At 35.9% G+C, this 14,627-nt stretch overlaps 2 protein-coding genes across 2 annotated transcripts in view; both read right to left on the bottom strand.

The window, feature by feature from the left end:
- Positions 1-467: 467 nt before the first annotated feature.
- On the bottom strand, positions 468-11,062 carry LOC107717062 (cytosolic phospholipase A2 zeta-like). The gene is made up of 21 exons (XM_016523704.1): positions 10,979-11,062; positions 8,377-8,449; positions 8,110-8,246; positions 7,156-7,287; positions 6,951-6,985; positions 6,748-6,790; positions 6,341-6,395; positions 5,256-5,404; positions 5,022-5,135; positions 4,169-4,203; positions 3,819-3,957; positions 3,304-3,440; positions 3,137-3,177; positions 2,944-3,071; positions 2,714-2,831; positions 2,381-2,518; positions 2,165-2,272; positions 1,823-2,002; positions 1,552-1,721; positions 1,281-1,467; positions 468-760 (listed from the first exon to the last, which is right to left on the bottom strand). Exons 1-21 carry the CDS (start codon positions 10,985-10,987, stop codon positions 522-524), a joined length of 2,367 nt encoding a protein of 788 aa, XP_016379190.1. The 5' UTR covers positions 10,988-11,062; the 3' UTR covers positions 468-521.
- A 1,612-nt stretch (positions 11,063-12,674) lies between these two features.
- LOC107717061 (cytosolic phospholipase A2 delta-like) overlaps positions 12,675-14,627 on the bottom strand; it is a 3,697-nt gene continuing 1,744 nt past the window's right edge. The window contains exons 2-6 of the mRNA XM_016523703.1: positions 14,505-14,612; positions 14,163-14,342; positions 13,884-14,053; positions 13,613-13,799; positions 12,675-13,210 (exon numbers count right to left, since the gene is read on the bottom strand). Of these exons, the coding sequence (XP_016379189.1) occupies positions 12,972-13,210; positions 13,613-13,799; positions 13,884-14,053; positions 14,163-14,342; positions 14,505-14,612 (884 nt within the window). The 3' untranslated portion in view covers positions 12,675-12,971. The remainder of the gene's footprint in view (positions 13,211-13,612; positions 13,800-13,883; positions 14,054-14,162; positions 14,343-14,504; positions 14,613-14,627) is intronic.

Here is a 14,627-nt window from a genome sequence, read left to right as displayed (position 1 = left end):
ACACTCATGCTCAGAGTCAGAGAATGAATCTCTCAGCATAAGTCAGAATATGTGTAATGGAAACCAAATGACTCAACAGCTTTTAGCCAGTGTCCATATTTCATTTGGCAATGTAGAGAAATAAATTACATTTTAAAATATACTGTATTATAGAGGAAAACACTTATTTTAAATTGTAAATTTTCATTTTTTATATATTGATTAAATAAATGAGAGAGAAAAAAAAAAACCTTTGAATGGTAGTGTACACATTTAACTAACACTTTTTTTAAAGCTTTGTGTCATTTTCTGAGCTTGACAGTCCCTAGTCACCCTTCACTTTCATTGTTATAGAACAGAAAAGAATAGATTGATCTACAAAAACAAAGGAAATCACACAATTTTGGAACAATATGAGGGTGATGAATGATGACATTTTTGGGTGAACTATCCCTTTAATGAATCCTTTTAGTTAAATATAGACAAAAATCACTCTCCAATCGCTCCTGCTGTCAGCCTTAACTTCCGGTGTCAACATCAAATCAGAATTTTGACGCCTTTGTGACAGGAATTCTCTCCATGTTTCTCTTCAGTGCTTTGTTCAGCGTGTTTAAAATGACATCTGTGTTGTTCAGAATGTTGTAGGTGGTGAGGTTGGTCAGCTTCTGGAAATCCTCAGGTTGGTATGTAAGGTTGAGAGTGGAGAATGGACTTAACAAACTGGTGAAGTCAATATCAAAATCTCCTTCCTTCAGCTCCGCCTTACCCTCTCTCTTTACTCCTGCCACACAAACATACACACACACACACACAATTGCTTTTAGTTGATATAAGGTTGACAAAACAATTTAATTGATAAAGTTGTACTCAAATTTGACTCCTCCTTTTTTGGACATTTTTTCATCCACATCATATGTAATGGGAAACATAAAAGATAAGAAACAACATAAAATTAAGATAAAGATATTAATAAGCATCTCCTGCTCAAACTTGATTCGGACTCAGGTGGTCTCGAGGTCGAGGTGGACTCGGACCCAACAATTATTGTCCTTATAAAAAACCTTCAAAATAGTAGTATCTTTATGCAAAAGCTGAATCTCCATCTAAACATCTTTCAGGAATATTTCACCCAAAAATTAATATCCTTTGCCATCATTTATACACACCCTCATGTTGTTCAAAACTTGTATGACTTTCTCAATTATGTTTTGGATCACACTCACAATCACTACATGGACAAAACAGGTTAAACATTCTTCAAAATGATGGTCATACTAAAGGTTACAGATGGCGGTACTCACCAGGAGACTTGAACTGCTTGAATGAGACATTGACCAAGGGAAAGTGGATCACTATGGGAACATCTGGATTCTCTTTATCCTCAAACACATAAACTTCCCTAATCGGCTCGGACTCCAGCTTCTTATAATCAGTCTTTGGAAATGGAATCTTGCGTTCAGCGCAGTACTCCTGAGTTTGCTTAATGACCTATTGGACACAAACAGAAACAACAGAATCACATTTAATCCTATTCTCCTCGTAATCTGACATTATCTTTGTGGTCTTCCTCACCTTGAAGTGGTCCGGGTCCCAAGCGTAGTTCAGGGACAGAATGACGTCCGCGCGTCTGTTACAGCGTAACACAGGAGGGAATCCTGACTTGATGACAAAAGCAGAGTCAACCAGGCCAAGTGTGGCATCTGCTGGTGTCAGGGAGTTTGGGAAGGCATCTGGATGTGTGTCTGCAGAAAGTCCACTTTATAATTAGTCATTTCCTAGGTTGATAAAACGGAATCAATGGTACTAATTAGGCTAAACTTGACAGCATAAATGATGTTCTGACCTTTCCATGTGGTGAAGTCACAGTTCTCACTGTAGTTCCTGTGCAGGTGGAAGCCTCTAAGGAAGTTGAACACTTGGCTGATAATGGGGCGGCTGGACAGAAAGATGCTCAGCTTTTTTGCCAAGTCAGTCTTAGGGCTGGCCTGAAGTGTGTCTGACGTTGATGATTTGTCATCTGTGTCTACAGATAAGGGAGGATGATATACTGACCCAGTGACTAGCCACTGTACCCCCAAAAGGTAAAATTTTTGTGGGTCTGAACAAAGAACTAGGATCTTTATGCTCATTAATACAGCTAAAAGGCAACCAAACTTTTGAGAAGCTTCACAGGGAATCCTCTTACCTGTCTGGTTCACTTCTTCCCCAATCTTGCTGGCCCAGGATGGGATCACTCCAGTGATGCGACTCCAAAGCTGAGTCAGACTCAGGGAGAAAACACTGCTCCATATTCCTGCAAACACAACACATTTTGACTAACATTTTGAATACAACCAATCACTATCTCTAACTTAAAATTGTTTACCATTAATTAGCCTTTGGAGTATTTAAATATATTTACCCAATAGAGAGTAAATTCCAGATTCTGGGAGTTTCTTGACCATGTGGCCGAGGTAATATTCACTCCCAAAGTTCTGTGCAGGTATGAAGACACCATACTTGGTAAATCCCACCTCATATGGGGTGAACTCACACCATTCTGAAGGAGAAAAGAACAAAGAGAAACATGGACAACATATCTACAGTAAGCACTTTTAGTTGCTCTCAATACAGAGAATTGATACGTTGAGGAACAAACATAATTAACTTATTAACCGTAATGGACCCTAATCTTGTAAGACAGGAAGTAGCAGGCAAACTAAACCAGCCAAAGTAAATTCAAATCAATTCTTACCAGTCTCTATGGTACATCCTGTCTTACTATTTTTCATGTTGAGAGCTGTGTAGATGGGAAGAGGGTTCTGGCCCTTTGATAGTGCCATCTGCTGGTCAGATAGTGTTCCCATTTTTTTCTGAGTAAGAAAATTATTTATGAATTTCTTCTAAACTTCTAATGGTAGCCATTTATTTGCATTTTATGCTAAAAATGTATTTTGTTTCTGTGATATCAAGGGTATTTAGTACCTTCCCTTGGATGAGGTATTCTATAGCCAGACCCCACATGTCAATAAGAGACACAAGTAGTCCTTCTTTCTCTCTCTCTTCCATCTTCTCTTTGTAGTGCCACAGTACTCCTGAGTTTGCTTTATGACCTATAGACACACACAGAAACAACAGAATCTTATTTTCTTCAAGATCATTCTCCTCATAATCTGCTATGTCTTTGTGGTCTCCTCATCATAAAGAGAAGCCATAGTCCTATGAGACAATGAAAGAAAGTTTGATGTTTAATGACATATCTAATGTAAAATCTGGGTTTTGAAGCAAAGCCTGATGAAGCACTGATTTGGAAATGGACAGGCCTGTAGTGCTCCTTATACTCACCAGGTGGAGCCAGAAACCCCTGTGATGTAGCTGACTGTATCAAGAAGCTGGAGTTTCTGCAGAGCTCTTAGGCCTCCAAATGTGCCACACATCGCTCTGGTCCCGCCGCCAGAACACACCACAGCCACCAATGGGACCTGAGAAGTCACATCAATCTTATAAGTATATATATTTTTCATCAATTAATCAAACAAGCATTATCTGTTGGAACAAGACATGCCATATCCACCTTATTTTTATCATAAGAGCTGCCGCTGCCAATTTATTAGTTGAAATTGCAAAGCTTACAGTGTTATCTGCTTCCTGTGTTATCTGTTATTATTAACTGTACAAAACAGTCTGTTATGCTGGTTAATATTGCAAAATGGTATTTCTTATCATCATTTTAAATTCAAATGAAAATTATTATATATATTAAAATTGATGTGAACAATAGTAAAACTGCATGTCAGGTGACACTGCCAGGAAGTGTCTGTTGAATGTGCAAATACTCAAGTTTGTGTTTGTTTTCTTGCCTTGCTGGGCTCAGGTGCAGAGCTGAGATTCAAAGCTTTCTGAAGAGCTTGTGAAACGACTTTTTGTCTCTTCACCAGAAAATTCTTTTCTTCCATTGGAATATCAAAATCCAGACGCATATCCAACTTTTCGTCAGAGCTTCAAAACACACACACACACACACACACACACACACACGATTATTTTGAGAGATGAATGGAATCTGACTGGTTTACAGTGCTTTGTCTCATTTAACTATGATCAATTACACAATTAAAATCATTCAGGTTTGGCTGATGGATTACATGCCAAAGTAGTTTCTTTAAACTGTTCCTGAACTAATTAGAGATAAGCCATTCAAATTGTTTACCGGCCCTCTGTGCTTAGTTGCAGATCCACTTCACCCTAAAAGAGTTGCAGTTAGTTAGGTTTTATTTTTATATTGAAAAAAAAAAAAAATTACATGTCTGCCACCAGTGCTGGGTCGATTACTTACAAACTGTAGTCTGTTACAAATTACATGATGAAAACTGTAGTTAGTAATGTAATCTAGATTACTCATTTTAGGTCTTTTATTCTGATTACTTTTACATTGCTTTTGACCTAACGTGTTTATCGATTTATATGGGCTTATTGTTATAAAAAAAAACTAAGAGAAATAAAATATATCACCATTAACCAACATCAGATAACATGAATGTGTTTTTAAATTATTAAAATATTAACTTTAAATCTCAGGGAGGCTTCCAAGTAAATATAGGTCAGAGTGGTTTGACTGACAAAGAAGTTTGGGAATCCCGATCACATGAACAAATATTAATAAGCATGAAAACAGCAATGACATGGTCAAATTCTTTCAGGTTTTAAATATTTTTGTCAGTTATACATCAGCATTGTTTAGTAATTATTATCTCATACATGGTATAATTGACTGAGAGGTGCGTTTGTCCCTGAATTCAGATGCATGGATTAAAAATTCATTTACATGTCATTTACATGGCCATTATATATTGTGAATACTCACTGTATTCAATTTGACACACAGTAGAATTTTTTTAAGTAAAATTTAAAAGAAAAATGATGAATAATTTACTGCCATTGAGTGAATAATTTGTAATCAAGTAATCCATAAAAAAGTAACTGTAATCTGATTATGAATATTTTAAAACTTTTTACTTACCCAGCACTGCCTGCCATTCAAATTAGATTTTACTAGTACCCACCTGTCCAACAGGCATGCAGAGTTTAATCTGCGGTTTGACTGGTAACGGTTTCATAGGGACTGATGACAGAATGTCTGCAGTCTTTGGATTTCTCCCGTCCACTTCTGCCCCAGCCTGGACAAGCAACAAACATGCAAACAAATAAACAAGCATGACACACTCTCAGCTGTCAGTGATATGCATGCTTGATAAATTGATTAGGTAAAAAAATCATCAGTTTAATCAATGACACACTTTTGGTGGGATGAGACTAAACTCAGTCTCCAGGTCTCGGTTTATGTAGTAGCGAATAGTCTGTGAGCAGCTGGGGTTTTCCTCAGAGCCTGGGATCAAACAGTCTTCCTTATATGCGCCTCGCAGTTTTAACATCATGTCCTTCTCAGCTGAGGTAAACACTGAGAAACATATCACTTTTTTCTCTGTTCTTAATGCAACACATTTAAAAATGAACAAGGTCCTATTTATATAAAATTAAAAACTTATTTTTATTGCATTGTAGAATAGGTATTTACTGTTAAAGCAAGGGTAGGCAGTATTTTCCAGAAACGTCTTTTTTGTCATAAGTCTCTTCACATCCTGATAGCAATCAATAATTAAAGTGGTGTTCTTCTGTGGAAAGCTCAGGACCCTAAATGATTCGTCCAATCATTGTATTCGGTCCGAGTTCGGGGCGTGGCTACTGTAACAGCTGGAACCAGAGGGCGTTTAACCGGTGTGGGAAAATGAATGATTCCTTTACAGAAGTGCAAGCAAAATTTGAAGACATGTCAAAATACATAAAGACAGACAACCCGATAAACCAATGTTGAATACTGGTTCAATCGATGCAACGAACTTGCGGAGTTTCTTCTCGACAGGTAACGTTAAGCTAAACTTCAAGTTAAAAGTATTCCTAATTTGTTGGAGCTTTTATTGACAGTAGTCTACTTTTACCGGTTGACATATGTCTTCACTTTTTTAGACCCATAAAGAGCTGTGTTTGTGATGTTTGAGTTGGAGGGGAAGCTTGACGCGCGAAAGGGGCGTTTTTGCAAAGGTTGTTTGAAAACATCAAAGAATATAGAATACTTTGGAAAACATGCTTTATATTTGTAGTTCCGCTAGATGACACTAGTAGTTGGAGAAACTGCCTACCCAAGCTTTAAGTATACTTATGGAATGGAAAAATCACTAAAATATGTATTATAATTTTCTCATGATTTCAGTGGTTATTAATAAGCCTCATATGCATTTACATATATCACTGAGGAGGTTAACTTGGGAAAAGTAGAGATTTATGGATATAATTATGTTTAAAACCAGAAAATTCTTCTGTTTACCATGAGTCCTTAGACGCTTTTTCACCTTAACATCCAGTGCACAGAATAGACCTGCCTAAAAATGAGGGAAAAATTTAGTGTTTTTTTTTTTGTGTGTGTGTGTTTGTTTAACAAATATTTCCAAAGTACAGTCAGTTTTGTTTTATGGAAGCCTGAACTTGACCCTTATGATACTGCTAAAGATTTTAACATACTGTATGTGTAAAATATACTGTACAGTCAGTACAGTACTGAGATTTATCAAATGAAAGACGCAGACGTTTTTACTGAATACAATGTGTACATCTATTACTTATTTTAATACGTGTAAGTGGGTTAAGCTTATACTGAAATGTAATGTTAGATGAATATCAATAAAATACCACAATCATTTATAACCTGTTCTTTTTAATATACAAAACTCTTACCATCAGCACTCCATTAGAGAAGTACGGTTCAGGCTTCTCAGAGCTTGAAAAAGAAGAGATAAAGTGACAGATTAGTTCAGTCTGATGTACAGTAATAGTGATGATTTTTTTATAAGGAGGAAGAGGACTATCACTAACTAATGTGCATTACATGGTTAATAATGCCACCATTATTGTTTTCGATTAATAACATTCTCACTCACCTCACGGTCATCTCAAACTCCACCCACAGCTCACTCTTTTTCAGGAAAATAAGTTCATCACAATCAGACAGATGGATAGGACTATATCAGTCTATATTTGTTATGCTTGACTTTCATACACTGATTTAAAGTAATGGACACCAAAGGCTTTTACTTTAAAGACTATGTACAATTTAATAATTTAATCAATGATATTTTCATCTACCTTATCATCTGTAATGAAGCATTTTGTTTGTTTTTGTCCAGGTGTGAGGTTATTGACGTCGAATAGGATGGTGGAGCAGTAGTCATCTTTCGTTAACTTGTCAGCATCAAATATGTGGAATTCCAGAATGTTCTGAAGAGACAATAACATAGCGGTGAGTTTATTTTAGATCAAAAGCTCTCCCTCTGTTGCTCTACACTTTTTCCTACACCCTGTGATGCTTTGCATGAATTATGGTCATAACTTCTGTTAAAGTCTTAACAATCAGCAAATGGTTCACCCTATAAATGCAGTAAGCAATTTCAAAAACTGGGTACAACGAAGTGGCCTTATTCTATTCATTCGTCGAACATTAAAAGGAAACTTTAAGTCATGCTTAGCAAACCCATCATTTCACATGTATTGCAACTAGCACTTTTACTCAAGTTCACATACTTAATTACTAAATCTTATAAAAAGAAAATTATAAATGTTATTACTTTAGAAAAGCAAAAAAACTAATAAAATCATTAATGGATGAGAATTCTGACAAATAATATACGTGGGACAATTCTGACAGTATGCAACAAAAGGAAAAACTTCCTTGTCATTTTGTGCTTAATTATTATTATAAATTAATAATTATTATTAACTTATTTACCAGGGCAATGGAACAAATTTAGTCATTGGCTGACAAGTTAGCAAGTGTTTTGATTAATATTTTGGGGATTAAATAATTATACATATTATTCATATAGAATTGCTTCGCTGTTATACCAGCATTTGAATGTTAGTGACATCACCAACATATCATTCATCACTTATTCAAGAACAAGGGTGGAGAATCACTTCATGCTGTCAGCTGAGATTGGAAGGGCAAGGCACAGTTGCAACAAAACCTTTCAGTCAAGAAAACCCTCAGTAATAAGTGTGAGTTTTCTTGCAAGTTGCAACCATCTGAACAGATTTGCTCACCTTGACACCGCTGTACACTCTGAAACGAAATGTTTCATTCCATTTTGGTGCATCACTGTTTTTCACAGTTTTGGTGCGATGGCAGCAGGCACAGGCCGTGGGTAACTTTAAGACGACGTAGCAGTCACATTTAGACACTGGAGAGAGAGCAAAATCAGAGCACACTAAGCACTTGTTATGTGGAGTATGTAGTGTTCAGTAAATCAAAAGCATTTTTATCAATATTTCACCCCAAGTCACAATGTTTTTGAGGGCTGATGGACTCACAAAGGTCATACGACCGACTGAATTTTCCCTGCAGCACTGTGACACTGAGGTTCCAGTACGGCATGAACTCTTTCTGTGAAGCACAATGAAATGAAACTGTAGAGATGTAGCAGTATTTTCATCTGAATTTGTAACAGCAGCATATGAAGATGTAAAATAGTGTGGAATATGTGAATTCACTTCAGTCTTTTGAAGTGAACTCTTCAGGCTATACTTAACATATATATATATATATATATATATATATATATAGTATAATATAGTTCTATATATAATATAGAAGAACATTTAAAAATTTAAAAATCTTTGAAAATAAATTTCAGTGTAGTTTTTCATTAAAAAAAAATTTACATTTTAAATTTAACTTCAAATATTCTGCTCTTCCTTTTTTAAATCACAAATTCTCAAATTAATTTATCAAATTAAACTATCTAAAAATATCTGTGTGAGTAAAATAAATGTCAAACCCAACTCTCTTCGTCTTCATGCTGTCAGCTGAGATTGGAAGGGCAAGGCACAGTTGCAACAAAACCTTTCAGTCAAGAAAACCCTCAGTAATAAGTGTGAGTTTTCTTGCAAGTTGCAACCATCTGAACAGATTTGCTCACCTTGACACCGCTGTACACTCTGAAACGAAATGTTTCATTCCATTTTGGTGCATCACTGTTTTTCACAGTTTTGGTGCGATGGCAGCAGGCACAGGCCGTGGGTAACTTTAAGACGACGTAGCAGTCACATTTAGACACTGGAGAGAGAGCAAAATCAGAGCACACTAAGCACTTGTTATGTGGAGTATGTAGTGTTCAGTAAATCAAAAGCATTTTTATCAATATTTCACCCCAAGTCACAATGTTTTTGAGGGCTGATGGACTCACAAAGGTCATACGACCGACTGAATTTTCCCTGCAGCACTGTGACACTGAGGTTCCAGTACAGCATGAACTCTTTCTGTGAAGCACAATGAAATGAAACTGTAGAGATGTAGCAGTATTTTCATCTGAATTTGTAACAGCAGCATATGAAGATGTAAAATAGTGTGGAATATGTGAATTCACTTCAGTCTTTTGAAGTGAACTCTTCAGGCTATACTTAACATATATATATATATATATATATATATATATATAGTATAATATAGTTCTATATATAATATAGAAGAACATTTAAAAATTTAAAAATCTTTGAAAATAAATTTCAGTGTAGTTTTTCATTAAAAAAAAATTTACATTTTAAATTTAACTTCAAATATTCTGCTCTTCCTTTTTTAAATCACAAATTCTCAAATTAATTTATCAAATTAAACTATCTAAAAATATCTGTGTGAGTAAAATAAATGTCAAACCCAACTCTCTTCGTCTTTCTTAAAAGGAGCTGAATAAGTTAACACATTAAGTACAAAAAAAAAAGAGAGATTCATTATTTTTGCTTATCAAACAAAAAACAAAATCTTTCCAAGTACTCCCAAGAACTTGCTATCCCTGGTTGGGAATCACTGTCATAACGGATCCTTGATCAAGCTCCTTAGGCTTGTTCACAAAGCTGCTATTTGTGGTTTTCAGCTAAAATAGCAATGCTACAAAACAAGTAGGTTAATTCATCAGAGTCAAATATCTGTGAGCTATCCAGTACGGCATGAACTCTTTCTGTGAAGCACAATGAAATGAAACTGTAGAGATGTAGCAGTATTTTCATCTGAATTTGTAACAGCAGCATATGAAGATGTAAAATAGTGTGGAATATGTGAATTCACTTCAGTCTTTTGAAGTGAACTCTTCAGGCTGGGAACCTCAGTAGTGTCAGAGTTTTCTCGCAACTGTCTGAGCAGATTTGCTCACCTTGACTCCACTGTGAACTCTGAAATGAAACGTTTCATTCCTTTTTGGTGCATTACTGTTTTTCACAGTCTTGGTGCGATGGCAGTATTATGTGTTTGTGTGCCTTTGCTGAATTTGATTTACTGCATACTACAGACTTCATCTAAGGTTCCAGTACGGCATGAACTCTTTCTGTGAAACACAATGAAATTAAACTGGTTTAGACAGACGTAGCAGTATTTTCATCTGAATTTGTAACAGCAACATGTGAAGATGTAAATTGGCATGGAACATGTGAATTCAAGTGAACTCTCCAGGCTATACTAAAATGTAAACATCTTTGAAAATAACTAAATAAATTGATTTGATATATTTCACTGTATTGTTTTTCATATAAATTGCATTCATTAACATAAGAAAAAAAAGTGTTAAATTTAACTTAAAGTGTTTTGCTCTTGCTTTTTTAAATCACAAATTCTCAAATTGATTCAGAAATTAAACTAAAAAAATTATCTGTTTTATAAAGTGTCCAAATAAATTGCCAAACGCAACTATTTTCTTCTTTCCAAAAAGGAGCTCAATAGGTTAACACATTAAGTACAAAAAAGAGAAAGATTTATTACCCAAGAACTTGCTTTCCTGAATCCTGATTGGGAATCCCTGTCATAACGGATCCTTGATCAAGCTCCTAAGGCTTGTTCACAAAGCTGCTATTTGTGGTTTTAAACTAAAATAGCAATGCTACAAAACAAGTAGGTTAATAGTCAAGTATCTGTGAGCTAAGGTACCTTCAGCATTGTTGTTTTCTCCTCAGCAGGCTTACAGTGAAGTCTCAAAACCAAAAGATGAAATGAAGATCTCACTAGTCAAAGTGAAATATAACACAGAAAACCTGTGAAACTTGTTTATCTCCAGCCCTTCGCACCCTGATACAACAGGTGTTTAAAGTGTTGAGGGTGGAATCAAAAATCCTCCTCCCACTGTTTGCAATCATCCTCCATCTCTATAATGTTGAAATGAGAGCACAGCTTGCTAAAATAAATCAATGACTACATGCCAACATTACATACAACATTGCGTTTGATGTGAACTGTCTTTGATTATGAAAATGAAGGTGACACACCCTGAAGGCTTATAATACTTTAAAAAAAAAACTAAGATTTCAGTTATAAGGAAGTGTGTTTATGAAAACCCTCCCATGCTCATAAATACCAGCCTTGCCCTCTTTCATTCAAATGCTCTGTAATCATTACATTCCTTCTGATTCAAGGTCTAATCTGAGAAAATTGAGCCATTATAAACATTAACGTTGCTTTGTTTCCTTGTAAACCTTATGCATGTTTTTGCTTATCACAAAATTATGTACATGAAATGCTCCCATACAATGCAAAGAAAAAAGTTATAAAATAACATTTTCTTGACGACAGAATGATAATCTAATAATCTGCATATGGAATCAGCACATCTATATTCACATCAGATCCAGAGCAGGCGGGTGTTTTGGGGGTAGAAACTCAATCATATTTGGATTACGAGATAAGGCCCTATCATTCAACTCCACAAGAATGCTTTTTATCAAAATCTTTAGTAACACATTAATTTATTGGCTGTTGATGCTTGCTTTAGTATGGTTTGTTTGTAAAGTTGACATTCATTCATGCCCCTGTAAAGGGAAGATTCTAGGATCCTACAGTGTTATACTGAAACTATTTATTGATATCATAGACCGGCAGTACATAGATATGGCACACACCCCGATGACGCTTTATAGGAAAACAACTGGGAACCATAGAAAAAAAATAAAATAAAATAAAATAATTCTCTCTCCAGCTAAATTAATCATGGCCAGAAGAAACTGCCATGTATTTGGAATACAACTTTTGTGCTTAATTAGCTAATCAAAAATCATTGTACACTAGTGATGTCTGCAAATAAAATAACATTAACCTTTTAATTAATAAATCGATATTTGTTTTGGTTGCCATAGTAGTGGTCTTAAACTACTAAAAATGTTTGTTGAAAATGGCTGCCTTAATTTTTTAAATTAAAAAAAAAAAAGTAGTGCCAACATTAAAACCAACAAAGTAACCACAGCCAAGTAAGTTTATTGCACTTTTTTGAACAACTTTAATTACTAGTAGAAATTAATCTAATTAAAGTAGAAAACAGCTATTTTCAATTATATTTGAAAATATAAAATAAATGCAGTTTGGTGAGCATAAGGTTTTTTTAATCTCCAAACTTTTGAACAGTAGTGCACACATTTAACATCCGTTTAACTACAAATATAAAATCTCTAGTTGAATAACAAGTGTGAAAAAATATTTCACCAATGAATGAAAAATCTGTGATTTACATCATTTACTCACATTCATGTTCATCCAATTTAGAATATACGTATATTGAAATAACACAAATGAGATCAGAGAGCTATGACAGAGGAGACGGATTTTGGTGAATACTTTTATAAACTTGAATGTTGGGCTGTCCTTCAGACAAAGCTATCTTATGACTTCAAAACACTTGGAAGTGGCAAGTATGGCATCATTTGGACTACTGTTATGGACTTTTGTATTATGCAGTATGTCATTTAGTGAGCTTGACAGTTCCTGGTCCCCCTCACTTTTGTTTTTAAGAGTAGATTGTATTAACACTGATCTGATCAGTTTTGGAACAATATGAGGGTGATGAACAATGACATTTTTGGGTGAAGTAAAATAGACAAAAATCACTCTCCAGTTGCTCCTGCTGTCAGCTTTAACTTCTCTTCTCAACATCAAATCAGAATTTTGACACCTTTGTGACAGGAATTCTCTCCATGTTTCTCTTCAGTGCTTTATTCAGCGCGTTTAAAATGACATCCGTGTTGTTCAGAATGTTGTAGGTGGTGAGGTTGGTCAGCTTCTGGAAATCCTCAGGTTGGTATGTTAGGTTGTGAGTGGCGAATGGACAGAACATACTAGTGAAGTCAATATCAAAATCTCCTTCCTCCAGCTCCGCCTTACCCCCTCTCTTCACTCCTGCCACACAAACACACACACACAATTAGTTAATATAAATACACCTTGTAATCTTCTGTATATCTTCATGCAAAAGGAGAATGTCTAAGATTCTTAAAGCAATAGTTCAACCAAAAATGAAAATTATTTGCCAACATTTATGCACTCTTATGACATTCAAAACCTGTATGACTATTTCTTCTGCAGGTCACAGAATATCAAAATGCCTCAGTGCTTTTTGTTCATACAATGAAAGTCAATAGGGTCCACTGTTTTGGATCCCATTGACTATCACTGCATGGACAAAACTGTTGGAATATTTCTCAAATTTACTTTTTGGTGAGTAAATGCTAGAATTTTAATTTTGGGGTGAACTATCCCTTTAATAACACCAACTTACAGGTTACAGATGGTAGTACTCACCAGGAGACTTGAACTGCTTGAATGAGACATTGACCAAGGGAAAGTGGATCACTATGGGAACATCTGGATTCTCTTTATCCTCAAACACATAAACTTCCCTAATCGGCTCGGACTCCAGCTTCTTATAATCGATCTTTGGAAAAAGAATCTTGCGTTCAGCGCAGTACTCCTGAGTTTGCTTAATGACCTATTGGACACAAACAGAAACAACAGAATCACATTTAATCCTATTCTCCTCGTAATCTGACATTATCTTTGTGGTCTTCCTCACCTTGAAGTGGTCCGGGTCCCAAGCGTAGTTCAGGGACAGAATGACGTCCGCGCGTCTGTTACAGCGTAACACAGGAGGGAATCCTGACTTGATGACAAAAGCAGTATCCACCAGGCCAAGTGTGGCGTCTGCTGGTGTCAGGGAGTTTGGGAAGGCATCTGGATGTGTGTCTGCAGAAAGTCTACTTTATAATTAATCCTTTCCCAGGTTGATGAAACTGATTCAAGAGAGGAATTGTACTAATTAGGCTAAACTTGACAGCATAAATGATGTTCTGACCTTTCCATGTGGTGAAGTCACAGTTCTCACTGTAGTTCCTGTGCAGGTGGAAGCCTCTAAGGAAGTTGAACACTTGGCTGATAATGGGGCGGCTGGACAGAAAGATGCTCAGCTTTTTTGCCAAGTCAGTCTTAGGGCTGGCCTGAAGTGTGTCTGACGTTGATGATTTGTCATCTGTGTCTACAGATAAGGGAGGATGATATACTGACCCAGTGACTAGCCACTGTACCCCCAAAAGGTAAAATTTTTGTGGGTCTGAACAAAGAACTAGGATCTTTATGCTCATTAATACAGCTAAAAGGCAACCAAACTTTTGAGAAGCTTCACAGGGAATCCTCTTACCTGTCTGGTTCACTTCTTCCCCAATCTTGCTGGCCCAGGATGGGATCACTCCAGTGATGCGACTCCAAAGCTGAGTCAGACTCAGGGAGAAAACACTGCTCCATATTCCTGCAAACACAACAC

This window comes from Sinocyclocheilus rhinocerous, unplaced genomic scaffold (genome assembly GCF_001515625.1).
Source record: "Sinocyclocheilus rhinocerous isolate Xijiao unplaced genomic scaffold, SAMN03320098_v1.1 scaffold119, whole genome shotgun sequence".
In the NCBI taxonomy this organism is placed as follows: domain Eukaryota; kingdom Metazoa; phylum Chordata; class Actinopteri; order Cypriniformes; family Cyprinidae; genus Sinocyclocheilus; species Sinocyclocheilus rhinocerous.
Note: the sequence above shows the minus strand (reverse complement) of the source record. Positions and strands in the feature narration are given on the sequence as shown.